Below are 27912 nucleotides of genomic sequence, written 5' to 3' on the forward strand. Positions count from 1 at the left end.
GGCTTCCGTCGGTTCCTGTCTCCTAGTCTCCATGCCCTTGTGTACTCTTCTCTTCTGAGTATGGGCTGGACTCATTTCTAATAAATAGAATACAGCAAAAGCAATGGGATGCCACCCTCTGAGATTAGGTTACAAAAAGAGTGTGACTTCTGCCTTGCCCACCCTGTCTCTCTTTCCCTCAGAGCCTTCACTCTGAGGGAAGCCAGTTGCCATGTTGTGAACTACCCTTTGGAAAAATCCAAGTGGCACAAAACTGATAGCTGTGTCCAAGATCCAACAAGGACATAAGGGCTGCCAACAGCCATACGAGCGAGCTTAGAAGCAGATCTGCCTGCGTCTAGTTGAGTCTGGAGATGATTACAGCCCTGGCTGACAGCTTGATTGCAGTCTTCTGACACATCTTGAAGCAAAGGTGTACAGCAAGGCCGGACCCGCAGAATTCTGACCCACAGAAGTTGTGAGATAGTGTTTGTTGTTTAATCCACTATGTTTTGGAGGTGATTTGTTATACACAATAGAAAATGAATACTACTGTCTCTTTCCCCGTTTCCCTCATACACACTATGGCCTGAGAATGGGGAAATCATAGCCCCAAGGGAATTCTGGTACTCGAAAACACATATTCATTATAACATCCCATTTAAGCTCTTTTAACTGAATATATAAGTTTCAAAATATAAAAGGAAATTGCTCACTCTTCTGACATCCTAGCCATGGAGGGAAAAAAATGTAAACTTTCATATGATTGCAACAGGAATAGATTTGTACTGACCTGGCTTCCAAGAAACTTTGCAAAACCACATTTTACGGGGTTTGGGGGATGCTGGCACAGCGCTGACAGCTGTTTACCCTCCATTCACTCCCTGAGACAGAAACTGCTGGAGACTGAGTTTGAGTGGAACTTTTCTATTGCTTTAGACCTGTCTGCTCTGGATGCCTAGCTTCCATCATTATATTAGCTTTGACATACTCTCTATTAAAAGGGATACTTTATTTCCCTTCCCGATTGAACAGGAAATTGAACAACCTAAGAAGCAGCTGAAATATCCATGAACCTTTTGCCATGGCATCATGAATGTGCAGTTCAATTTTGAAACGTTGGCTTTGAGGTCTTGATTAAAATCTGTCTTCCAAAATATCCCTGAAGTACTAAAATACGATACTTGTAAGTTCTGAATTGCTTCAGGTGCTCCAAGATATGTTATAGGGAGGACTGCATTTTCCTGCTTTTGCTCACTTCTGTATCTTCATTTACTACACCTGGTTCATGGTAAATACATCAGGAAAAGTAAAATCCCTGTAAAATATCTGATCACTAGAAAGAGTGAAAGCCAAGTACTAAGGAGACTGTGGCTTGCTAATGAAAACCCCCTGGAGCCCAAACCCCTGCTAACTGCCCATGATGAAAAGTCATAAAGTGGTGAGAACTTGAATACCAGGAGAATTCAACATCATGATGCTATTACTTAGGACCATTGGGAATACATTATTTTGTGCAGTTACTGCGTAGTGTGGTATATGATTGATACGATATAGTATGCAATTGATTGATTAATTTATTTTTCCAGGCAGTTTGATCTCATAAGATGCTGAATGGGACGTTGATGGGTTCAATCAGCATGTGCTTTCAGATAAATAGCTGCTCAATGCGCTACAGGATAGCTGTAATCCTTCCATAAACCTTGAGATTGTTAATAACTACATTTATTTATAATGAACTGAGCACACTTTAAAAGATATGCTTACTCGTAACTGAGGTTAAGTGAATTCTATTCTGTTTCTATACCTCAAAGTTGGAGAAAGTTCCACATGCTGAAGCCATGGGGAAGAGTGATGCATCTAATGAGCCTGCTGAAGAGTGAAGGCAATGAGAGTCCACCTGTTCAGTAAGAGGCTTGTCTTTCTTTACATATTTCTCCCTTCAAAAATGCCTAGACCATCACAATCTCACTAATGGCAATAGGACAGTATTTATCTAGCTCCAACCCATGCACCCCATGCATTTTGGGGAAGTCTAGCTCCCTCAAAATTATCCCAAGTAGTTACATAAGCTCCTGGGTAGATTAACCAAGTGTGGGAATGGAGAGGACTTGGCTGTGAATAGAGAACATCACTCCTCTGGTAAGTTCTTGTAGCTGTAATGTGGTACCTGTTAGTTCCCTCCCTTCTGCTTGGAGACTGCTACCTCTCTATGCTGGATCTAGGCTGGTCTGATCCATCCACCCTGCCCTGTTTCAGAGCCATGCAGCCCTCTGTGGCCTGTGCTCAGGCAGTCCCCACACTGAAGTGCAGCAATGCTGGGCTACACTGCCTCCTGCCATTGAGCTCTTGAAGACACTCGTGAAAAGGCTCCTGGCTCTTTGAGTTTTACTAGTTCATCTCCCTGGTGCTCTGGCACATGTTCTGGAGGATTCAGAAAAAGAGCAAAGCCTGAAAGCTCTAATTGAACTCTCTTCTCATGCTGCCTCCTATTCTCAAACCAAGTTTGTGCTAATGACTCTCTCTGCCCTCAGGGTGAGTCTTGCCACCCCTCTGGCCATCTGTCTTGGCCCTCAAACTTAGACACCCTCCAGTTCTCACGTAAGCAGATAATCACTACAGAGACTGAGCCCACAATCTAAAACATAATGTCATGTGTTTGAAAGGGGATCCAAAATGATTTTTATTGTATTTATAAGCACTATTGATATGAATGAAAGAACACTCAAGAAATGATTTGCATTAACTATGGAGTGTAAGAAAACTAATTAAAGAATTTGATATTTATTCTTTTCTGCTTCAAACATTTCTAACTTTGAAGTATTTTAGCTTGCAATGACGAACCAGACTCTGAAATCAAACCACCACTTAGAGATTGTGTTAAATTCACCATGTCACTTAATCTTAGAGTCTCAGCTTCCTTGTTTGCAAAATGGGGATAACACCATCATTACGAATTGGCTTCTTGTTAACATTAGATAAATTAATAGATGTAAATAGACCACAGTACCTGGCACAGAATAAGCACCTGGCCAAGCTTTTAGCTAACAGGTGTGTGACTGTGTCAAGATTTCTTTATATTATATTTATATATTTATTTAATATATATACTTATATATATTTATATTTATTATATATTATGTTTATATTCTAATACAGATGTTTAAAAGCATTTGCAGAGCCCTACAGCGGTCAAAGCATTTATGAAAGGGCTAGTTGCTTTTTTTTTTTTTTTTTTTTTAAGACAGTGGCTTGCTCTGTAGCCCAGGCTGGAGTGCAGTGGAGTAATAATCATGGCTCACTGCAGCCTCAACCTTCTGGGCTCAAACGATCTTCCCACCTCAATCTCCCAAGTAGCTGGGACTACAGGTGCATGCCACCACACTCAGATAATTTTTGTATTTTTTGTAGAGATGGGATTTCACCTTGTTGCCCAGGTTGGTCTCGAACTCCTGGGCTCAAGTGATCCTCCCACCTTGGCCGCCCAAAGTGCTGGGATTATTGGCGTGAGCCACCATGTCTGGCCCTGTTGCTGTTTTTCAAAACTGGCATCAAATCTTGGTTAAGGGTGGCATTTCTAACATTTTCCTCCTACTATGTAAATAGCAAAATATTCTCACAAATAAATAGCACCATTTTGTATAAACAGATTCCTAGTTTTCTTTGCAGCCAAAGGCAGCTCTCCTCGAATTCTTTTGAGAATGCTCTGGTTCGTCCCAGAATCAACCCATGCTGAGTTTACTATTCAGACCGGATTATTACCAGGCAGTTGGAGCGGTCAAATTCCCACAGCCAATTTTCTATAAAAATCTCAAGTAATTGAAATGGGAGGAAGGTATCCAGTAAAATTCAGGGTGAATAATTTAGCACAGTGGCTGTCTACAGCCTCTGAGACAACATATTCAGGGCGTTTTATTGGAGGGTTGACTAAGCTGCTTTTGTCTCCAGGGCATCCTGGCTTCAACCCACCCATCTCATCAAGAACAAGGAGTGTGGCTAAATGAGCAGCCAGAGGGGTCTATCTTTAACCCTTCTCTGATACCTGAGTGATCTGAATGCCCTTTCATTGCACTTTCTCGTTTTTCTGAATGTGAACAGTAATGTTGTTGTGCTTGATATCTTTCTAAAGGTCCCTGTTGAGAAACATCACCACTGGCTGCAGTGGTCACTAAACAGGGATGTTGTGTCTCCTCCCTGGCTCTGTAGATTCCTTGAAGGGGTAGACCTATCTGCTAGGGGAAGGGATAAGCTGTTGCTGTTTTAGAAAACTAGCCTCAAATCTTAAGAATGACATTTCTAATTTTTCCTGCTACTAGAACAAAATTCTCACAAATAAGTGCCCTTTATCCCTGGTCAGGACTAGTCAGGACGTGGGGACACAAGTTGGCAAGAACCCAACTCAAATTTTACTAAATAGACTTAGTAAAAAGGGAGATTGTTGATTCACAATGCTGGCAAGAACGCAAAGTTACTCATAGGACTGAATGAAATGCTAGACTAGAATGAAGTTCTCTGAGTTAGCACCTGGAAATCAATAACCCAGGTCAGAGTGCCTGTGGCCAGAGGGTTAGAAGTGGACATCCAATACCAGAAAAAGGAGGTTAGTGTGATGAACAGTCACACCAGAATGAGAGACTTTGGGAGTTCCATGGGCTACTCTAATTCATACTCATAGCAACCATAAAGGATTTACTGGGGGTGTAAACCGTATCGCCAACTGTTATGGACTCAACTGTGTTCCCCTTCCTAACCCCTAATGTGAATGGATTTGGAGAAAGGACCTTTAAAGAGGTAATTAAGGTTAAATGAGGTAAAAGAGGAGTGGGGCCCTTATCCAATATGACTGCTGTTAAAAGAAGAGACACCAGCAATGCATGTGCACAGAGAAGAAAAACATGTGAGGACACAGTGAGGTGGCCACCTGCCAGCCAAGAGGGAAGACTCACAAGAAACCAAGCTGGCCAACTCCTTGATCTTGGACTTCCAGCTTCCAGAGCTGTGAGAAATACATTTCTGTTAAACCACCCGGTCTATGGTATTTTGTTATGGCTACTCTGCCCAACCAATGTACCAGCCAAATTCTGGTTCTTTTCCTGTCTGGCTCCTCCTCCACCGCAACGCCTCTGTTCTTGTGTCACCTCTCATTCTTATGTCAGATATTTTCTGTGGTCCCCTACAGATCTGCTGTCTGCCTGAAGGCAGGATGGGCTACATCAATGGGCTCCAATACTCTCTGCCTTCTGGCTGGGTTTGGCAAGTGGGAGGCCGCACAGAGAAACAGAAGGAAGTTGACAGTGACCTCAGTATATTCACTCACCTGACACCTCTCTAACAGATTACCGCAGGCTGACTGCATCCCCCAGTTGAAGATGACATCTTCTCTCAAGGCAGCCTCCTCTATGTGACTCTCCTTCCAGGTTCTGGTAGCTGCTTCCTTCCCCAAAGCTCCAGACCCAGGGATGACAGCAGCTCTGCTGATATTTGCCCTGGGATACTGCACCATCTCTTATGCCTCCTGTATGTCCACAGCTCCACAAGGAGTCACTCTGTAAATAAACCCTTGCAAAATCACGCCAGTTTGCCTGTGACATCTGCTTCCCTAACTGACAGAGCTCTTTATAAAACAGAGGTGAAAAACTGAAGGACAAAACCATTGTTAAAGGAAAGTAGAATCCCAGGACCCCAAACTCACTATGCCAGAGAAAGTTAAGCTTGGCAATTGAGTCACATAAAAACCGCCTTCCTTTTGTTCCCAAACAAATAGCTGTAATTTCACATGCTTACTTTAGCTGATGTAAAATGTAGATTTACTGGGCCCCAGATGAATGCATAATTGACTTTTCTCTACTCATGTGTAAAATGTAGATTTACCAAGCACTAACCAGAACCTCACAAGAATGTAACCACTTGCCTCATTGCCTACTTTTTTCTCTTCCCTCCTGCTTGCTCTTTCCCTTTTAAATACCGAAGTTCCCAAAACTCTCTTTGGAAAAAGCACAGGTCACAGATTCTACTATGAGCTGTGTTTGTTTTTCCTGGGTGCTTTCTCAGCCTTGGCAAAATAAACTTCTAATTCATTGAGATCTGCCTCAGTCACTTTTTGGTTTGCACTTTCTTCTCCTCTCCACCTAGAAAAAGAATCATAGATAGTGTATTCAAAGTGTATTGTGCCCTAACGCATAAAGTACACGTCAAATGAGAGGTTTTTACGTTTGTACGATTGATTTTTGAGACAGGGTCTTGCTCTGTCACCCAGGCTGGAGTGCAGTGATGTGATCAAAATTCAAGGCAGCCTCGACCTCCCCTGGCTCAGGCAATTCTCCCACCTCAGCCTCCCGAGTAGTTGGGACTACAGGCATGCATCATCATGCCTGGCTAATTTTTGTATTTTTTGTAGAGATGGGGTTTTGCTATGTTGCCCAGGCAGGTCTCAAACTCCTGAGCTCAAGCAATCCACCTACCTCAGCTTCCCAAAGTGCTGGGATTATAGGCGTGAGCCACTGTGCCTGGCCTTTGTTGTTTTTTTAATGCACCATCTGTCATCTGAAATTGCCAGCTTAAACAATAACTTTTATTTTCTTTGGAGCGGGGGCCTTCCTTTCACCTCTGCTTTCTGATTATACTTATATCTTAGAATCTTTGAGACCACAGTGTCAGTGTCAGCTTATTAATGGAAACCTGTCTATGCCTAATAATTTTTACTGCTCAATATTACTACCTACACCATGGTCAGCAATTTAATATGGTTTGTTTTGTTTTGCTTTTTTAGAGTTAAAAAGGTTTCCTTTTTTTCTACTTTTCAGATATTAAATTCGAATTCATTATGCTTATGCTTTGCTTATAGAACAGGGGCTATAAAACTTGTCTCCTTTATTAACTACTAAGATGTATATCTTTTTACTTATTGATTTTTTTAGCACACACTTTAAATTATAACTGAGTTGTCCTGTCTGGTGTATTTTAATCCTAAAAGCTTCCATATGGAGATGTTAATTTAGTCTTCTAGGAAGCAATACAAAGTTTAAACATTTGGGGTTCCCTTTCATTTTGCCAGTAACCTCAACCCCTTCTCTCACCAGTTTCATTTAGTAACTTTCTACTCCAAAGGAAAACTGCACATTTATTTAACATCTACTGTAACATTGCATGTTATTTTATTTCATTCTCACAGCAATGCTATGAGGCAGATCTAATGATCCCATTTTTGTAGCCAAGGAGACAGGCTAGAAATGGTCTAGCATGACACAACTGGAAAGTGGTGAAGGATGGCAAGGTCTAAGTGAACCCAAAGACCATGACCTGGGACTCTGCTGGGATTTGATCTGCTTATTTCTACCTTTGTGAAACTTCACCTTACTCTGGAATACTAACTCTGTATATTGGTCCATTCTCACACTGCTATAAAGGACTGCCCAAGCCTGGGTCATTTGTAAAAGAAAGAGGTTTAATTGACTCACAGTTTCGCATGGCCTGGGAGGCCTCAAGAAACTTACAATCATAGCAGAAGGGGAAGCAAACACATCTTTCTTCACATGGCGGCAGGCGAGAGAAGTGCCAAGCAAAGGGGGAAAAGCCTCGTAAAACCATCAGATCTCATGAGAACTCACTATCATGAGAACAGCAGCATGGGGGTAATGGCCCCTGTGATTCAATTACCTCCTACTGGGTCCCTCCCATGACATGTGGGGATTATGGAAACTACAATTCAAGATGAGATTTGGATGGGGACACAACCAAACTATGTCACCCTGGAATGCTGTTCCCCTTCCTCCATCATAATCCTCACATCCCCCAATTTAGACCTTACCTCTTCCAGCATTTTCTCCATGGTTGACCTTACCCAAAGATAGGACTATTAACAGATTAGTCAATGGAGAATGAGCATGGTGGCTAATTCCTGTAATCCCAGCACTTGGAGAGGCCGAGGCAGGAGGAATTGCTTGAAGACAGGAGTTGGAGACCAGGCTGGGCAACATAGCGAGACATCTGTCTTTATTTTAAAAAAAAGAAAAAGAGAGAGGGGAAAAAAGAGAGATTCATCAACAGAGACATGAACAAATCCTTTCCAGAACTTCACTCAGTGCTATAATTATCTTCTTTGTGGTGTATCTCCTAATCTACAACTTGTGTTTCTTGAGGGTCGAAACCATATTTTCTGTCTCCTTAGCATGCCTCTCTCCATCCCTCCCACAGTCTATTTCAATTCTCTGTTGAACACAGGACATCTTTAGTAATGCCACTGACAGACAAGGAGAATCTGAAAACCGAAAATTTTGAGAAGTTTTACTTGGGAGGGGGAAGTACACCATTTCTACCTTGCTTTCTAAGGAAATATTTTCTATAGAGTAGTGAAAAGCATGTTTTCACTTGTTGTTTTCCTGTGGAACCAAACAGGAGCTATAAGAACTACTAGTGGACAGGTTTATTTGCACTCAATGTTCTGTTCTGTTCTGTTCTGCTAGGCTTTTATGAATTTTAAAGGCAAGGAATTGTTCAGGTCAGGAATTCATCTGTCAAAATGCTTTATGCTGGAGCCCATGGAAAGGAGAGGCCTTGCGGCTTCACTGGTGAATTAACTGAGAGTTGGAACACTGCTGGTGTGTTTTGCTTTACCACTGACTTTCTTTGAAGGGGCCTTTGACGAAGTTGTTTACTCTCATTCATTGCCTCAGTGTTTATATCTCAAAATCAAGAGACCTCCTTCATGTCGAAGGAACTAGGGGAAGAAAGCTAAGTCTGTGACTCAGAGATAAAAACCAGCTTGATGTGATTGCAGGGGCCCTGGAGAGACTTCCCTGTCCCCAAATATCTCCCATTGGCTTGTCCCAGCACAGGAAAAGAAACCCCACAGTTACCTTGCATCTGAGTTTAGGCAGTGAGCACCTGGTTAAAACACAGGCAAGTTATGAAGGGAGATCTGACATTGTGTTTGCTTTTATTCTAAGATGCACATTTTTTTTTCTTTTTTGAGATGGAGTCTTGCTCTGTCATCCAGGCTGGAGTGCAGTGGCACCATCTTGGCTCACTGCCATATTGGCCTCCTGGATTCAAAAGATTCTTGAACCAGGCCTCAGCCTCCCTAGTAGCTGAGATTACAGGCGCCTGCCACTTCGCCTGGCTAATTTTTTGTATTTTTAGTAGACACAGGGTTTCACCATATTGGCCAGTCTCGAACTCCTGACCTCAAGTGATCCACCTGCCTCAGCCACCCAAAGTGCTGGGATTACAGGTGTGAGCCACCGTGCCTGGCCAAGATGCACATTTCTTTAATGTTTTAATACTTTTGAAATCGGGATGTGGTTTTACAGAGTGAATAGTTAATGTAATAATGCAATAGTCTATTTCTCCTGAAGAAGTAAGTTGTTATTAAATAGATAAGAACCACCTGGAAAATAGGGAAGCAGTATGGACACACTCCAGTGAGTGGGTGTTGAAAACTGACCCGAGCCAGATAGGTCATGTGTGGATGATTGCAACCTAGGAGTTGTTAAGTCAGAACTGCTAGCTAATCTTCTCCACAAATGTTACAAAATCATGAACAAAGCAAGCCACTGGCCAAATTCTGCTGCATACACAGACACTTGTTAACTAAATATTTGTTAGTAAGCAAGCAAAAAAATGGTTCATATAATCTTCCTTGCAAAGTTCTCTAAGACAATTTCTGGGATTCCAGAGGCAGAATAATGCTGCCAGTTTAGCCAGCATTGAGCAACCAGAATCTTCCACAGTTTATGGCTAGGCCCAAGACCAGGTAAAGGCATCATTCTAAGAGTGCTGGATATTTTATTCATGCAAGAGTGGAGAGTCTCTAAGCTCTTTTAACTAGTCTACTTATCTTTATATTCACCAAACAGATCCCATTTCTAACTTTCATCATGTTAATCAACATGCCACTAATTTCACCTGTAAGAAACAATTCTGACATTAACTGTGCTAATTGGCAAAGCACCTGTTATTGAGGATACAAATAACAGATGTGCTTTGTCTGAGGATCATGCACATTTTTTTCCTCCAGAGCTACCCTATTAACTGAAGGATTGTGCACTCTTGTAGAGTCTAGAAACATTTGGTTAAAGGCAAAACTAGGTGGCATACCCAAGATAGGCACCGTATTTTCAGAAGCATTTAAAAATCTTAAGATGCATCAGACTGAAACACACGTTGTGATACAATGCAATGATATCGCTAAGAGAAATATGCAGTGGGGTTTGAGAGCATGAAAGCAGTGACTAAGTCTGTCTGTCAGACTGGGAAGTGAGGGGGCAAGGGTAGAACATCCTTACAGAGGAGATGACCCAAGCTGGATTTTTAAAAGAGAGTAGGAATGCATGAGGCAGACTTGGGGTACACCCAGCAAAGGGAAGCAGTAGGGGCACAAGCCCGGAGGATGAGAAGCTAGTCTAGGGTAGGTAGACTACAGGCATGTGAGAGAGGAGACAGGCTAGAATTGTAGCTGGGAACTAGACAGAACCTTCTAGATCATGCTCAAGAATTTTCTCTTTACCTGGTAGACATCCGGAAGTCGAGAGACAAAAATATTTTACCTACTACAATTTTGGCTTGGAACATGAATGATTGTATTGTTAGACCAAAATGGATCCCACAAGGGTCAGGCTTCTCCCAAACCTCTCTAACTGAAGCTCCAGAGCCCTGAACATCCCCTCCATCTATAATGTTTTTTCCATAAAAACCAAAGCAGAAGGAGTATGTTCCCTAGAGTCATGAACTGGTTGGGTGAGTTGGACAAGTTTCTTAATCTCTCTGATCCTCAATGTCCTCATCTGTAAAATGTGAATAATTATACCTTTTTCTTAGGGTGTTGTTAAGAAGTTTAAGTTAGTGTGTACGACAGTTTAAGTTAGTGCTTAAGATAGTACCTGGAATAGAATACTCAACTAATTTTATTTTTAGTGTCTATGTCTTTTAAATATTTTTAAAAGATTTAACCACCCAGGTTTGACTGATGTGATCTTGGCTCATTGCAACTTCCACCTCCTGGGCTCAAGTGATCCTCCCACCTCAGCCTCCAGAGTGAGTATCTGGGACTATAGGCACACACCACCATGAGTGGCTAATTTTTACTTCTTTATTTTTTTGTAGAGATGGGGTTTTGCCATGTTGCCCAGGCTGATCTTGAACTCTTGAGCTCGAGCAATTTACCTGTCTCAGCCTCCCAAAGTGGTGGGATTACAGTCATGAGCCACTGCGCCTGGCCCTTAAATCTTTCTCATTATTTTTCCTTGCTTATGAATTCTTAGAAAGAACATGTATATTATACAAGTAGTACTTTATCTCACTATAATTAGAGATTACTAATCACTCATCTTGTTCCATAAATCTTACTCTAAACTGTTTTAAAATCTAGAAGTTTAGCTCTGAGGCTTCTGAGCCTAATAAAACCCCACAAACCACTGTTATCTGCCTGCTGGTCTTATCAGGGAGATGCTCTTTTTGTTTCCAGCAGGGCCTAGTTTTCCATTTCTAGACCCAGAACCAACAACAGAATTGCAGATTCCAGCTCCAAAGTTTTTTCTCCTCCCTAAGTCTTCGAGAACCGTGATGGCCAATGGGCTGGCAGGACTGCTTTCCGTTATCTTTATCAAAAGATAAACGGAATCCTCAGACAAAGCACATCTGTTGTTTGTATCTTCAATAACAGGTGCTTTGCCAATTAGCACAGTTAATGTCAGAATTGTTTCTTACAGGTGAAATTAGTGGCATGTTGATTAACACGATGAAAGTTAGAAATGGGATCTGTTTGGTGAATATAAAGATAAGTAGACTAGTTAAAAGAGCTTAGAGACTCTCCACTCTTGCATGAATAAAATATCCAGCACTCTTAGAATGATGCCTTTACCTGGTCTTGGGCCTAGCCATAAACTGTGGAAGATTCTGGTTGCTCAATGCTGGCTAAATTGGCAGCATTATTCTGCCTCTGGAATCCCAGAAATTGTCTTAGAGAACTTTGCAAGGAAGATTATATGAACCACTTTTTTGCTTGCTTACTAACAGTTTAACTTCAATGCCCTTGGCAACTTTTGTTCAGGAGAAACATTTCTTTTGCTAATGAAGAACATGCTCAAAATTATCCCAACCATATTCTTATCTCATGCAGCCCTTCACCTCAGAACACCAAACTTGGGTTCTTAAAAGAGGGCTAGGCTGGGTGCAGTGGCTCACGCCTATAATCCCAGCACTTTTGAGAGGCCGAGGCAGGCAGATCACCTGAGGTCGGGAGTTCGAGACCAGCCTGACCAACACGGAGAAACCCCATCTCTACTGAAAATACAAAATTAGGGCATGGTGGCACATGCCTATAATCCCAGCTACTCGGGAGGCTGAGGCAGGAGAATCACTTGAACCCAGGAGGCGGAGGTTGCAGTGAGCCGAGATCGCACCATTGTACTCCAGCCTGGGCAACAAGAGCAAAACTCCGTCTCAAAAAAACAAACAACAAAAAAAGAGGGCCTTACCCTTTTACTGATTGATTAAAACAAGAAGTTCACACTTTCATCTGGGACAACAAACTATAGCCACCAACATTTTGAATCAAATTTAAATTCCTGCTTGGGTTTGAATGTGTCCTCCAAAGTTCTTGTGTTGGAAACATCCCCAATGCAACAGCACTGAGAGGTGAGACCTTTAAGAGATGAGTAGGTCATGAGGGTGAAGAGGCAGAGCCCTCCTGGATGGATTAAGGCCTGTATTGCAGGAGTGGCTTCCTGATCAAAGCTTGAGTTCAGTCCCTTCCCTCTTTCTCTCATGTGCGTGATCTCTTGACCTTCTGCCTTCCTTCATGGGATGATGCATCAAGAAGCCCTTGCCAGATGCCAGCCCTTCAACCTTGAACCTCCCAATCTTTAGAATTGTAAGAAATAAATCTCTGTTCTTATAAATTACGTAGTCTTAGGAATTCTGTTATAGAAGCATAAAACGAACTAAGATAATCCCTATAGGCAGAGTTTTTGCTGCTACCCAAGTTGCTGTCAGCCCAGTATTTCCCAATTATGGCATACCCAACATCTCACATTGGTACCCACCTGCCCTTGAAGGCATCTGAGCACTGCTCCCATCCTAGGCTCTGGCTGTTACAGCCCATTGTCACAATACAAGCAGCTTATCCCATTATTCAGTTACTTGGCAAGGCCAGGAATGTTTAACACACAAGATGACAGCTTTGCTGTGGGGGATGGAATGAAAAGGAGGAAGGGAAAAGGTCTCCGATTAGATGCCTTAGGTCTGGATTAGATGCCTTAGGTCTGGATTAGCTGCCCTAGGGTGGGAATCTAGTGTCTGGGGTGAGGGTGGGTTGAGTGATGCTGGTTGGGAGAGTGTCACTGACTGAGAAACATGACAGATTGCCTCCTGTCACTGTCTCCTGAGTCAGTGTTTGTCCTTGGCGAAGACTGTAATAGAGACCAGCTAGGAACATGGCTCGGGTGACAGTGGAGAAGGAAAAGGGACCTATGGCTGCAGCTTTGGAAAACAGATCAGCTGCACCATGCCTTGTTGCCTTCAAATTAAGTGGACAGTGTTTTGTTTTTTCTAGTGTTTATGACAAACGTAAGCCCCAGTGCGTATGCCGATAAAATCCAAGTTTAAAAATCCCACCCCCAGCCAGGCACAGTGGCTCACGCCTGTAATCCCAGTGCTTTGGGAGGCCGAGACCGGCAGATCATGAAGTCAGGAGTTCGAGACCAGCCTGGCCAACATGGTGAACCACTCTCTCCACTGAAAATACACACAAAAAAAGTAGCCGGGTGTGGTGGCACGCACCTGTAGTCCCAGATACTCTGGAGGCTGAGGCAAGAGAACCGCTTGAACCCGGGAGGCAGAGGTTGCAGTGAGCCAAGACCACGACATTGTACTCCCACCTGGGTGACAAAGTGAGACTCCACCTCAAAAAAAAAAAAAAAAAAAAAAAATTCCCACCCTCTAAGAGGAAAATTGGAAATAATCTACTCTTTAATTGCTCCTCTGCCAAAGCAATAACTTGAATGGTCCTTATTAGGAATAGCTCATTACTAACAATAATATTAACTATTATAACAACAAGTTATCGCTTGATCCCAGGAGTTCAAGATCAGTCTGGGCAATATAGTGAGACATCATCTCTACATTAAAGAATTTAAAAATTAGCCAGGCATGGTGAAGCACACCTGTAGTCCTAGCTACTTGGGAATCTGAGGTGGGAGGATCGCTTGAGTCCAGGAGTTTGAGGTTACAGTGAGTTATGATTGTGCTACTGCACTCCAGCCTGGAGTACAGAGCGAGACCCTGTCTCTAATTAAAAAAAAAAAAAAAAAGAAGAAGAAGAAGAAGAAGAAAATTCCAGAATTCACAATGTGTTGCTCCAGGCACCCTGCCTCACCCCAACACTGTAAACATCCCCCCTCAAACCAGTCAAGTTGCTTCCCCATCATTTCCAGCCCCCACCCCCACTTCTCCTTTCTTTTACCAGATAAAGGCTTATGTGAGTGGGGTTTATGCTTTCAGGAATAAGCAAAAGTAGGTATAGACTGAAACCTCTTGGAAATATCTGGGGTTACCATTCCAGGCAAGTGAAAGACAAACTAGGAATCAGTAGACATGATTTCCTAGCTGGCATCCTCTTCTTCCTCCCCTTAAGTTGTTCCTGGAGAGGAAAATAATTTCTAGAACGTCATTCCAGACACCATTAGTCAGCAGGAGAATGGAATCTAGAAGGGGACCTGGAGGACAACAGACAGCAGACTACCCTGGGACCCGCAGGGTAAAGTAGGAAACAAAGGCCCAAGGGATTTTTTTTGACTGTAGAGTCAAAGTCATGTTCAGGAGACAGGGCATGGTGATTCTCTCTCTGGGTGGGGAAAGGACCATCTTGGGCATGCTTCCTACTGGGGCGGGTGAGGCCAGCAGGCTTAGGGCTACCTTGAAGATGTTCAAGGGACAGCAGAATGATCTTAAAAACCAGAAGGAAGTGATATGTTTAAAATATACCTCTCAGGGAAATGCGTCTATCTTATCAAGGGACTAGCAGCAGCCTGAGACTGACACACTCCTCAGCAGGTCAAGCTCAGCACCTGGAAAGTAAGCAAAGATTATGGGGCAAACACCCATAAGGAGGAGATTTTTAAAAAGCAGAGGTTGAATGAACTGAATTTACATAGGATGATCCTTAAATATTCAATCTGTTCTGTTCTGGATTAGGGTAGAGGGTGACCATAGAAATCAACCAAAACATTTGTAAACGTAGCCAATAGATGATTCTGTATTTTCCTAAAGAATCAGACAATGTTAGGGAAATTTGGATGTCTGATTAAGGGTAACTTCTCAAGGACTAATGTCAGACGACTAACTGACTGTGCTCTTAACGAGCTTGTATCTATATGTTCCCCTCAGCCAGGGCTGCAACAAGGGTTAACCCCCTCCCTGTTACACCCTCCTAATTACTTCAACACCACAACAGGATGCGAAAGTATCTCAGGGACCACATTCTTCTGCTGGCAGAGGAAGAGCTGACTAATAAACATTCGTGGTTATTTAACACACTCCAACAAATAACACACCAAAGCAATAACATTATGCAAATAATCTCTTTGGTTATTTGCCTGATCAGGTTATTTGCCTGGTTATTTGCAAAAGAAAATATGGCCAAGAGGGGAAGCATCTGAATCTCCAATCTTGGCTGAGCGGAAAACTCTGCTTGTAAATCACTCTCCATCTGCCCTGCAGAGTGGCCAGCCCAGGATGCTGTGTAGGGGTGGATTCAAGTCTCACCATAGTTACAGAAATCACTTGCTTAAGCTTCTGCTAACTGCTCCCAACCTCCATTCCTTTGTGTGTAAAGTCGGAGCAATGTAGCGACATGTTCAGTGGTGTGAGATTTGGTAAACCGCAGAGTGCTATACACACATTAGACTGAAGCTCTTGACAGATGTGACACAAGGGTGGTGTCACATCATTGAGATACCTACCTAAGTCGTACTGTATTACTGTGTGTGTTAGTCTGTTCTTGCATTGCTATAAGGAAATACCTGAGACTGGGTAATTTATAAAGAAAAGAGGTTTCATTTGCTCACGGTTCTGCAGGTTATACAGGAAGCATGGTGCTGGCATCTGGTCAGCTTCTGGGAAGCCTCATGAAGCTTACAGTCATGGAGGAAGGCGAAGGGAAAGCAGGCATGTCACATGGTGAAAGTAGGAGTAAGGAAGACAGAGAGAGAGAGGAGGGGAGGTGCCACACACTTTTAAATGACCAGATCTCACGAGAATTCACTCACTATTCCAAGGACAGCACCAAGCAGATGATGCTAAACCATTCATGTGAAATCTACTCCCATGATCCAATCACCTCCTACCACGCTCCACATCCCACCACGCTCCACCTCCAATGTGGGGGATTACATTTCAATATGAGATTTGGGCAGGGACAAACATCCAAACTATATCACCACGGCATGGCAATTTATTGACATATTGGCTCACGTTTGTCTTCCCTATACTTCTTTCTTCTCAATTTCAAGGAGGTAGCCAAATCCTTGGCAGTTTTTTTATCTCAGCCCTTTTGCAGGGTGGGACAAATAGAAGGATTTGAGGCTTTTTCAGTTTTTTATGAAAGTTAAGCTTTAGGGGGCTGAGGTGGGAGATCACTTGAGGCCAGGAGTTGGAGGCCAGCCTGAGCAACATAGCAAGACTCTGACTCTAAAAATAAGATATTATAAATAAATAAGCAAATAAATAGAAAATGAATACCATCATAGAGATTGTGAATGATGTCCCCAAGGAGAGATAAGATGTGTTTTGGGGACAACAAGAAAGGAAGAGAGATTTTCTTCAGGTGTTAGAAAGCCAAAAGAGAAGGATAAATCATAACCAAGAATGTGGCAGTACCCCCTAGGCTGTACTGCCCACCTCAGTAGCTAATATCAATGTGTGGTTTTAAAGTTCTAAATTAATTAAAATTAAATATAATAAAAAATTTAGCTCCTCGGTGGCACTAGCTGCATTTTAAGTGCTCTATAGCCTCATATGTCTAGTGGCTACCATACTGGACAGAGTAGTTATGGAACATTTCCATCATTGCAGAAATTTCTACTGGACTGTGAGAAGGTGTCAAGACCTCAGAGGCTGTGAGGAAACATGGGAGATTAGATGCTCCCAACCTCATCACAGAGTCCTATGCTCTGAGAACAGGGAATTAGCAGCTGAGCTGCCCAGCATGAGATATACAGGTTGGGACAATGGACTGGTGCTTTAGTGGAAAACAGTGTGGAACCACAGCTGTAAACTAGAGTGACAGTCTTCCCTGTGCCAGAGTGTTTAATAAGACCTAATGACCTTTACACACTTTGGAGGGCAGGGAGAGACACCAAGGGCTGAGTGTGAATTTCCCACCAGCCTAGGAGGATGGGTACTCAGATGATTTAAAGAAAATAAAGTGATGCACACTTCAATATAGGGAACTAAGATTAATACCTGCTACAGTCGTACACAACTATGCATACACATATACACCCCCACACAGACACACCAGTCATCCTTCCTTCTTTAACTGTTTATTTCAACACTGATTTCACAACACTATTTAAACAGCTCAGGCTATCTCCATATCCCAGTAAGTACTTGTCAGTACACAAACAGGTCACAATCCATTATTTAAAAAGCATGGCGGCTGGGTGTGGTGCCTTATGCCTGTAATTCCAGCACTTTGGGAGGCCAAAGTAGGAGGATCACTTGAGCCCAGGAGTTCAAGACCAGCTTGGGCAACATAGTGAGACCCCATTTCTATTTTTAAATAAGAAAACTTTAAAAATAGTACAATAAAATAAAAAATAAAAAGCACAGTTCATATTAGAAAATGAGCAAAAGACATGAAGAGACATTTCACCAAAGAGGCTATACAGATGGCAAATAAGCACATGAAAAGATGTTCAGTACCATTAGCCGTTAGGGAAGGGCAAATTAAAGCCATAATATGACCACACACCTATCAGAAAGGCTAAAGAAAAAGATAGTGACAATATCAGATGCTGATGAGGATTCAGAAAAACTGGATCCCTCAAACATTGCTGATAGGAACACAAAATGATACAACTACTCTGGAAAATAGGTTGGCAGTTTCTTTAAAAAGCAATTATGTAAGTACCATATGACCTAGCAATTGAACTCCTGGGCATTTAATCCCAGGGAAAGGAAAACTTATGTTCACATAAAACCCTGCACATGAAGTTTACAGCAGCTTTATTTTTGTTTGTTTGTTTGTTTGTTTTGAGACAGTCTTGCTCGGTCACCCAGGCTGGAGTGCAGTGGCATGATCTTGGTTCATTGCAAACTCTGCCTCCCAGGTTCAAGCAATTCTCCTGCCTCAGCCTCCTGAGTAACTGGACCTACAGGCATCCACCACCACGCCCGGTTAATTTTTGTATTTTTTTGTGGAGATGGGGCTTTGCTATTTTGTCCAGGCTGGTCGCGAACTCCCGACATCAAGTGATCCGCCTGCCTCGGCCTCCCAGAGTGCTGGGATTACAGGCATGAGCCACAGTGCCTGGCCCATAGCAGCTTTATTTGTAATAGCTAAAAAGTGGAAAGGCCAGAAATGTCCTTCAACAGGTGAATGGTTAAACAAATTGTGATGCATACCTACCATGGAATACTATACAGGCAACAAATTGGATGAATATCCAAGAATTATGCTATTGTAGCCATTCTGTAGAAATAGGATAAATTCCCACCTAAACTATGGTTCAAATGATGACACCAGATAGACATCGAAAGAGTGTGAAAAGGTTTATTACGCACATAATGAGGTTTTCTGGAGACAGCTGGGAAAGCTTCCCAAACAGGTCCAAAAACAGCGTAAGAGAGCAGGGAAAGAAAACTGACTTGAAGTTTTCTTAGGCGTTGGGGAGTGGGGCTGGGGTGAGGGCTCCTGCACGCAGGCGGGGGCCCACATGGTTGGAATCTCAGTGCCAACAGAAGAACCCAGGCTTTCTTATCAGCTTGCCCAGATGTGGGGCAAAATGGGAAATGAGAAGAGTGGGGTATAAAAGCTACTAGCAAACATCAGAAAACGGAGTCAGACTCATTGTTATTACACAGGAACCACACAAAGGCCTTTCTCAAAAGAATGCATACTGTATGCATCCATTTATATAACATTTTTGAAATGACAACATTTCAAAACTGGAGGACATATTTGTTAATGGTTGCCAAGGTATAGGGATGGGGTGGGTGAGGAAGGTAGGAGTGGTTGTAAATGGGCAAAATAAGGGATCCTTGTGATGTTGGAACTGTCAGTATCTTGACTGTGGTGGCAGATACACAAACCTATACAGGTGATAACATTTTATGGAACTGTGCAATTTTCACACATACACACACGTGAGTACAAATAAAGCTGGGAAAATCTGAAAAAGATGGATGGATTGTAGTAATGTCAATCTCCTGGTTGTGATATTATACTAATGTTTTGTAAAATGTTACATTGGGAGAAACTGGGTGAAGAATACACGAGACCTAGCCATCTGATTTCTTAAAATTGCATATAAACCTAGAATTATCTCCATGAAAATTTCAAATTGAAAAATGCTTAGATCGGAGAGGGAGAGTTCATTCGTATTACAGGACACTCCAGGGTGGGACGAAGAGCAAGAATGAGTGAATGCCTCTGAATTGAGCCAACTGACCCAGTGAACTACCTGGTCTCCCGAAGTCCTCTTCAACAATCCAATGGCCAACCAGAGGTCAGATGTCTTCATTATCATAAAGACCAAAAGTTGGGTAAATGTTTAGAGGGACTAACCTGGAAATACAAAGAAAGGCAAGATAAAATTCAGAGGCAGCCTAATAACTTGAAAACTGATTATTTTTATGATAGATGAGTCAATAGCAAAAGAAGATTCACATAAGAATTATCTGATAACCATTTATACAGGGATGTCATTTACAATTCAGTCATTCACAAACTTTTTTAATGAAATGTTCCTTAACAATAGATGAGAGTAGATGTATGAATGGATGGATGTCTGGTGTGTAGCCACAGGCAGCCATCCAAAACCTGAAACACCTGGAAAATCTATACAAATAGTACGTTACACTGCATAATACATCTTTATTTATTGCAATACAAAAGTATGATTTTCAATATTGAATTTTATACTGTGTGTATTTTACCACAATTCAAAGGAAAGGAAGAAATGACTGTTAAAAAGTGGTGACATTTTTTTAAAGTGTCAAAATTAGGCTGGGCGTGGTAGCTCACACCCATAATCCAAACGCCTTGGGAGGCAGAGGCAGGAGAATTGCTGGAGCCCAGGAGTTCAAGATTAGCCTGGTCAACAAAGTGATACCCTGTCTCTACAAAAAAAAGTTTTTAGATTTAGCCGGGTGTGTTGGCACATGCCTGTAGTCCTAGCTACTTGAGAGGCTGAGGCAGGAGGATCCCTTGAGCCCAGGAGTTCAAGGTTTCAGTGAGCTGCGATAGTGCCACTGCACTCCAGCCTGGGTGACGGTGCAAGACCCTGCCTCAAAAATAAATAAATAAGTTTCAAAATTGATCATAAAAAATCTCAATAATTTTTATGTTGATTATGTTAAAATAATACTATTCTGGATATCTTGGGTTAAATAAAACATATAATTAAACTTTTTAAAAAACATTGTTTTCAACTAAAAATATTAGTTAAAATTATGTTAAAAAGTTCAGTAATCTGAGCAAAATTTACTCCAAGAAGATGATTACTCTATGGCCCACGTGGTTCCTGGTACGTAACACACTACTGTGATAAGCGTGGCTTTACATTTTCTAAGATCTTCAAATTAAATATTGCTTTTTTTAAAAAAAAAAGTCTAAACCCCTAACTCTGAGTCTCTGCTGGTACTACTCTGGAACAATTTTGCTAGCTTTCCTCCCCATGAATGTCTATGACTTAAGTCCCAGGTAAAATGTTACCACTATGAATCCATCTAAAATTGCCCAAGACAGGATATATTTCCTTCTTCTCATGTTACTCAACTGCTTAAAATCCCCCAGAGAGTTCCTATTAAGGTAGAATAAAGTCCAGTAGAAGTCAGCGCTCATGCTGACTGGAAAAACTCTCCTGCTTACATCTTAGATCTTACATTTTGACCACTCACCACCCCTCACACTTCCTCCACCAGAGGAAGACCAGAGGGTCTCCTTTCTGTTCCTCCAATATCCAGCCTGTGTCTACCTTCAGGTATTTGATCTTACAGTTCCATATTCGGGGACTGCTTTTCCTTCTGATTGTGCCTTACCTCTTTCTTATTCTTGACATTCAGATCTCAGCGTGGATGACACTCCTCAGAAAGGCCATCCCTAGCCATTCAATCTAAAATCAATATCCAGTCATCCTCTTACCTTACCAGCATGCCATTTTTGGTTTGTCTGTTTATTGTGGCAAAATATACATAACAAAGTTTGCCATTTTAACCACTTTTTAAAGTATAAAATTGGGTGACATTAAGCATATTTACAATGTTGCACAACCATCACTACTATCCATTTCCAGGACTTTTTCATCTTGCCAAACTAAAATTCTGTACCATTTAATAGTAACACCCTATTACCTGCTTCTCCCAGCCCCTGGTAACCTCTATGATACCTTCTGTCTCTATGAATTTGCCTATTCAAAGTACCTCATATCAGTGGAATGACACAATATCTGTCCTTTTGTTTCTGGCTTATTTCACTTAGCATGATGTTGTCACAATTTATTTATGTTGTAACATGTACCAAAATGTCATTCTTTCTTAAGACAATAGTATTTCATTGTATGTACTTATCACATTTCATTTATCCATTCGTGTGCCAGTAGACATTTGGGTTGTTCCCACCTTTTGGCTATAGTGAATAATGTTCATATGAACGCCAGTGCCCAAAATATCTGTTTAAATCCCTGCTTTCAATTCTTTAGGTGTTATACCTAGTAGTAGATCATATGGTAATTCTATGTTTAACTTTTTGAGAAGACACCACACTGTCAGCTGGATCATATGGTAATTCTATGTTTAACTTTTTGAAAAGCCATCATACTGTCAGCATGGCATTTTTATAATGTGTTTGTCTGCTCTACTAGGATGAAACCTTCACGAGAGCAGGGACCACATCTGTCTTCTCCATTCCTGAATCTCCAGTACCTTGAACAATATTTGGCACATAATGGACACTCAAAAAGTTTTTGTTAGATGAAAGAATGAGGTAGATCTTCAGTAATTGTTAGTGTTCTTTCTCCTTTCCACTTTGTTCTTCTTAAATAGATTGCAAAACCCCCGACTTGAGGGCGAGGATAGCTATCATTCACCTGTGTAACCATAGCATTTAGCACATTGAAGGTACTCAATACATCCTTGTCCAGTTGAAGAAAATACCCATTCTTTGTTGTAGTTTGGTGTTCTCGGCTGAACTCAGTAGGATTGACCTGATAATTATGTGTTAGTAAGAATGGAGGACGTTTTTCAGTAAGAATGGAGTTAGCAAAGAAAGATGCCCAGTGTAGCCCCAGGACAGTTGCCTTCCAGGAAACTCTGACTTTCTTTTTTTCTTATTCTTTTTTCTTTGGCTTCTGGACTCTAGCATTTTCCAGAACCAAGACTGAAAGAAGCAAAAACAGCTGAAAAATCTCTTAAATTACATCATCTTCCTCTGGGAATTCAGGCATGTTGGCTGGGTTTGACTAAAACATAACCAGGATTTGAGTCTTGGGTTCAGATAAAATATAAGTTCAAATCTCTCAAGCCTTCTTAAAAGATCAGATAACCGTCCTTAGATTAAAAATTCTTTAGGCCAGGCATTGTGGCTCATGCCTGTATCCCAATACTTTGGGAAGCCAAGGTGGGAGAATTTCTTGAGCCCAGGCATTTGAGCCTCCAGTGTACTATGGTTGTGGCACTGCACTCCAGCCTGGGTGACAGAGTGATTGCCTATCTCTAAAAAAAAAAAAAAAAAAATATATATATATATATATATATAAAATAATTTCCAAACAACTTTGATCCTGATAATTCTGATTATTCATGTCATATAATAATATTTACAACCCTACATTATATGAAATAAATTATACACAGATACTATATGTTACATTTTATGTGTAATAATTGGTTGATGAATGCAGTTGGCAAATCCAAGTTAAAAAATGCCCAAATAATACTTGGAACCATTGCCACGAGGTTTCTCCTCCAATTCAGTTGCAGCAGGTAGCTTGTCAGGCATGAGCAGGGCAGGAGAGGGCTCGATACACACCAGGAGTGTTGGGTGACCATCAGGTGATGGTCAGACAGTTGTTAACTGCTTCTCTAAAGTAATAATTGCTCACAGCCAGTGCCAGGGAAAGGCAGTCTCCTAATGGGCAAAAAACACCTGAAACTGATCAGCAGCTTCCCAATAAGACCTCGGGAGTGGGGAGAAGTAAGGCAAGATCCTGGAAGGAGGCCAATGTATAAAACCCCAAGTCAAGAGATCAAGCTGTGTACTTGGTTTCTCAAGTCACCCACTTGGCCCTCTTTCAAGTTGTATATTCCTTCCTTTCTTTCCTCTCCTTCCTGTTCTAAAGCTTTTCAATAAACTTTCACTCCTGCTCTGACACTTGCCTCAGTCTCTCCTTCTGCCTTATGCCCCTCAGTCTAATTCTTTTGGGGAAGTCCACCCTGAAGTTGCTGCACACACTTATGGATTCGCCTCAGGTAACTCGGATCTCTGCCACCGCTAACGTCCCATCAGTTCCTGCTACTTAGAAACACTCTTTATTTCAGCCAGCAGTGTTTGAGGCAAAGGTCAGTGAGAAGACCCTCCTAGAATCTCAACATTTGCAGGCTCCAAAAGCCTGCTAGACTATGGCCATTTTCCCAGTGACCCCTACCTATCCTCCTGGCCATTGCCTGCCCTCTCTATTGGGGCCAGCTGCCTCTACCCAGCTGCTGTCTCCATATTATGCGGCCTGTGTGATTCCCAGATAGGCAGCCTCAGGTCTTCAGCCTTTGCTTACAGAGCTTCAATCACCCCTCCAATTCCACATCTCTCTGTATTTAAAAATCTCCTAACACTTTATCACTGCCAGGGCTCTGCCTTGAGGGATGGCCATTCCAGTAGGGCCATATTCTCGGAGGAGCTTTGCTTACTTAGTGAGTACTGTCTGACTATTGGGTGTAAGGAGGGTGTGTAAGATAACTGTCAAAGGAAACACTAGTTTCAGGAAGTTGGCAAGCAGTGCAACAGAGAATAGGGAATTATGAAAAACTCCAGACGTGTCTTAAAACCACACCAAAGTCTGCTCCAAATTCCTGGTTTCTAATGTGCCCTTTTTTTCTTTAAAAAATTGTTTGCAATTTTTTTCCCGGTCATGTGTTGTTACCTCATGGACTGAAGCAGACAGGTGAGAAATGAGGAAGAAGGAGTGTAAACCCCAGTTCATGTGATGGAACAGTGAGGAGAAACTGAGTAGAGTAAGAGAGAAGGGTCAAGAGGAGCAGAAGGCAGAATTGGAAACCAAGTGGGGACTATGGGGACGATAACCTCGGGTGGAACTTCATCTGCCATCCCTCCTCCCCCCACTTTCCTGTGCTGCTGCTGGTCACTGTCCTGGGGCAAAGGCTGCCTAATATGAACAGGAGGGAAGATGTAGTTGGCTCATCCACACATGCTAGGCTGCTTCCTGCCTCAGGCCTCACGTAGTTTCTGGTCTAATCATGGGACAGAAATTCTTCCCAGGATGTACCAAAGCAAGCAGTAAAACAAAGACTCTCCTCATGCTCTCTCACTGTTAGAGTCTAGCAAACATTCAGGCTCAGAGTAGAGATACAAAGGGTCTCAGAGTGCCTGGTACATCCTGGGTAGCCAATTCATATGAGTCCCATGAATGCATAGATAAATGGTTAGATGGTTACATAAAAGAGATGGATAGATAGAATCAGTGGCATGCTAGTGAATGTTTAACAACTGGATCTACAAAAAAGCCATGATTTGTAATGGTTGCCAACTTGATTTTCAGGATATTTATACTACCACATGGCCAACTTCAAGCCATTATTGGATACAGAGTTGGGAAGAGGTGTTCCAGCACATCACTACATGGATGGATGGATGGATGGATGGATGGATGGATGGATGGATGGACAGACGGACAGACAGAGGGAGGACGGGAGGGATGGAGGGAGGAATAGATGAATGGATAGATGATTGATGGACAACAAAGTTTCCATAGTTCATCTTTTTAAATCATTTTTAGTTCTGGTACATGTTCTAGTACATGTGCAGGATGTGCAGGTTTGTTACATAGATAAACGTGTGCCATAGTGGTTTACTGCACCTATCAACTCATCACCTAGGTATTAAGCCCAACATTCATTAGCCATCCTTCCTAATACTCTCCCTTCCTCCACCCCACCCCGCCAACAGGTCCCAGTGTGTGTTGCTCCATTCTCTGTGTCCATGCGATCCCATTGTTCAGCTCCCAGTTATAAGTGAGAACATGTGGCCTTTGGTTTTCTGTTCCTGTGTTAGTTTGCTGAGGATAATGGCTTCTGGCTTCATCCATGTCCCTGCAAAGGACATTATCTCATTCATTATATGGCTGCATAGTATTCCATGGTATATATATACCACATTTTCTTTATCCAGTTTATCACTGATGGGCATTTGGGTTGATTCCATGTCCTTGCTATTCTGAATGGTGCTGCAATGAACATATGTGTGCATGTATCTTTGTAACAGAAAGATTTATATTCCCTTTGGTATATACCCAGTAATGGGATTGCTGGGTCAAATGGTATTTCTGTTTCTAGCTCTTTGAGGAATTGCCATACCACCTTCCATAATGGTTGAACTAATTTACATTCCCACCAACAGTGTAAAAGTGTCCCTATTTCTCCGCAACCTTGCCAGCATCTGTTGTTTCTTGACTTTTTAATAATGGCTATTCTGACTGGCATGAGACGGTATCTCATTGTGGTTTTTTGATTTGCATTTCTCTAATGATTGGTGATGTTGAGCTTTTTTTCATATGTTTGTTGGCTGCATGAATTCTTCTTTTGAGAAGTGTCTGTTCATGTCCTTTGCCCACCTTTTAATGAGGTTGTTTGTTTTTTCTTGTAAATTTGAGTTCCTTGTGGACACTGGATATTAGCCTTTGTTGGATGGATAGACTGTGAAGATTTTCTCCCACTCTGTTTGTTGCCTGTTCACTCTGAGTTTCTTTTACTGTGCAGAAGTTCTTTAGTTTAATTAGACCCCATTTGTCAATTTTTGCTTTTGTTGCAATTGCTTTTGGTGATTTTATCATGAAATCTTTGCCCATGCCTCTGTCCTGTATGGTATTGTCTAGACTTTCTTCTAGAGTTTTCATAGTTTTGCATTTTACATTAAAGTCTTTAATCCATCTTGAGTTAATTTTTGTATAAGGTGTGAGGAAGTGGTCCAGTTTCAATTTTCTGCAAATGGATAGCCAGTTTTCCTAGCACCATTTGTTGAATAGGAAGTCCTTTCCCCATTGTTTGTTTTTGTCAAGTTTGTTGAAGATCAGATGGTTCCAGATGTGTGATCTTATTTCTGAGTTCTCTATTCTGTTTCATTGGTCTATGTGTCTGTTTTTGTACCAGTACCATGCTGTTTTGGTTATTGTAGCGTTTTAGTATAGTTTGAATGAAGTCTGGTAGGGTGATGCCTCCAGCTTTGTTCTTTTTGTTTAGAATTGACTTGGCTATATGGGCTCTTTTTTGGTTCCATATAAATTTTAAAATAGTTTTTTCTAATTTTGTGAGGAATGTCAATGGTAGTTTAATGGGAATAGCATTGAATCTATAAATTATTTTGGGTAGTATGGCCGTTTTCATGATATGGATTCTTCCTATCCATGATCACGGAATATTTTTTCATTAGTTTGTGTCCTCTCTGGCTTCCTTGAGCAGAAGTTCATAGTTCTCCTTGAAGAGGTCCTTCATTTCCCTTGTTAACTGTATTCTTAGGTATTTTACTCTCTTTGTAGCAATTGTGAATTGAAAAGGATGGATTCCTTTCTAACACATTCTATGAGGCCAGCATTGTCATGATACCAAAACCTGACAGAGATACAATTCTCTTTGTAGCAATTGTGAATGGGAGTTCACTCACAATTTGGCTCTCTGCTTGCCTGTTGTTGGTGTATAAGAATACTTATGACTTCTGCACATTGATTTTTTATTCTGAGACTTTGCTGAAGTTGCTTATCAGCTTAAGAAGTTTTGGGCTGAGACAATGGGGTTTTCCAAATATAGGATCATATCATCTGCAGACAAAGACATTTTGACTTCCTTCATATTTGAATACCTTTATTTCTTTCTTTTGCCTGATTGCCCTGGCCAGAACTTCCAATACTAAGTTGAATAGGAGTGGTGAGAGAGGGCATCCATATCTTGTGCCAGTTTTCAAGGGGAGTGTTTCCAGCTTTTGTCCATTCAGTATGCTATTGGCTGGGGTTTGTCATAAATGGCTCCTATTCGTTTGAGGCATGTTCCTTCAATACCTAGTTTATTGAGAGTTTTTTAACAAAAAGGGATGCTGAATTTTATCAAAGTCCTTTATGTGTCTATTGAGATAATCATGTGGTTTTTGTCTTTAGATCTGTTTATGTGATGGATTACATTTATTGATTTGCGTATGTTGAACCAGCCTTGCATCCCAGGAATAAAGCTAACTTGATCATCATGGGTAAGCTCCTTGATGTGCTGCTGGATTCGGTTTGCCAGTATTTTATTGAGAATTTTTACATTGATGTTCATCAGGGATATTGGCCTGAAGTTTTCTTTTTTTGTTTTATCTCTGTCGGGTTTTGGTATCAGGCCTGGCCTCATAGAATGAGTTAGGGAGGAGTCCCTCCTTTTCAGTTATTTGGAATAATTGCAGAAGAAATGGTATCAGCTCCTCTTTGTAGGAGCTGAGTTCTGGTAGAACTCAGCTGT

General features: G+C 41.7%; 1 protein-coding gene across 4 annotated transcripts in view; it reads right to left on the reverse strand.

Moving 5' to 3' along the window:
• SNX18 (sorting nexin 18) overlaps positions 1–27912 on the reverse strand; it is a 129611-nt gene that overhangs the window by 21863 nt on the left and 79836 nt on the right. Inside the window, exons 2-5 of one of the 4 annotated variants that reach the window (XR_010131767.1) lie at positions 19659–19762; positions 14959–15041; positions 13020–13159; positions 5297–7969 (exon numbers count right to left, since the gene is read on the reverse strand). Coding sequence is in view for 1 of the 4 variants with exons in the window: in XM_055367886.2 (XP_055223861.1) it covers positions 19758–19762 (5 nt within the window). In the remaining 3 variants the exon portion in view is untranslated. Of the gene's footprint in view, positions 1–5296; positions 7970–13019; positions 13160–14958; positions 15042–18732; positions 19763–27912 lie in introns of those variants that run through there. The other 3 variants (XR_010131769.1, XR_010131768.1, XM_055367886.2) reach the window with 3 other exon arrangements.

This window comes from Gorilla gorilla, chromosome 19 (genome assembly GCF_029281585.2).
Source record: "Gorilla gorilla gorilla isolate KB3781 chromosome 19, NHGRI_mGorGor1-v2.1_pri, whole genome shotgun sequence".
Lineage (NCBI taxonomy): Eukaryota > Metazoa > Chordata > Mammalia > Primates > Hominidae > Gorilla > Gorilla gorilla.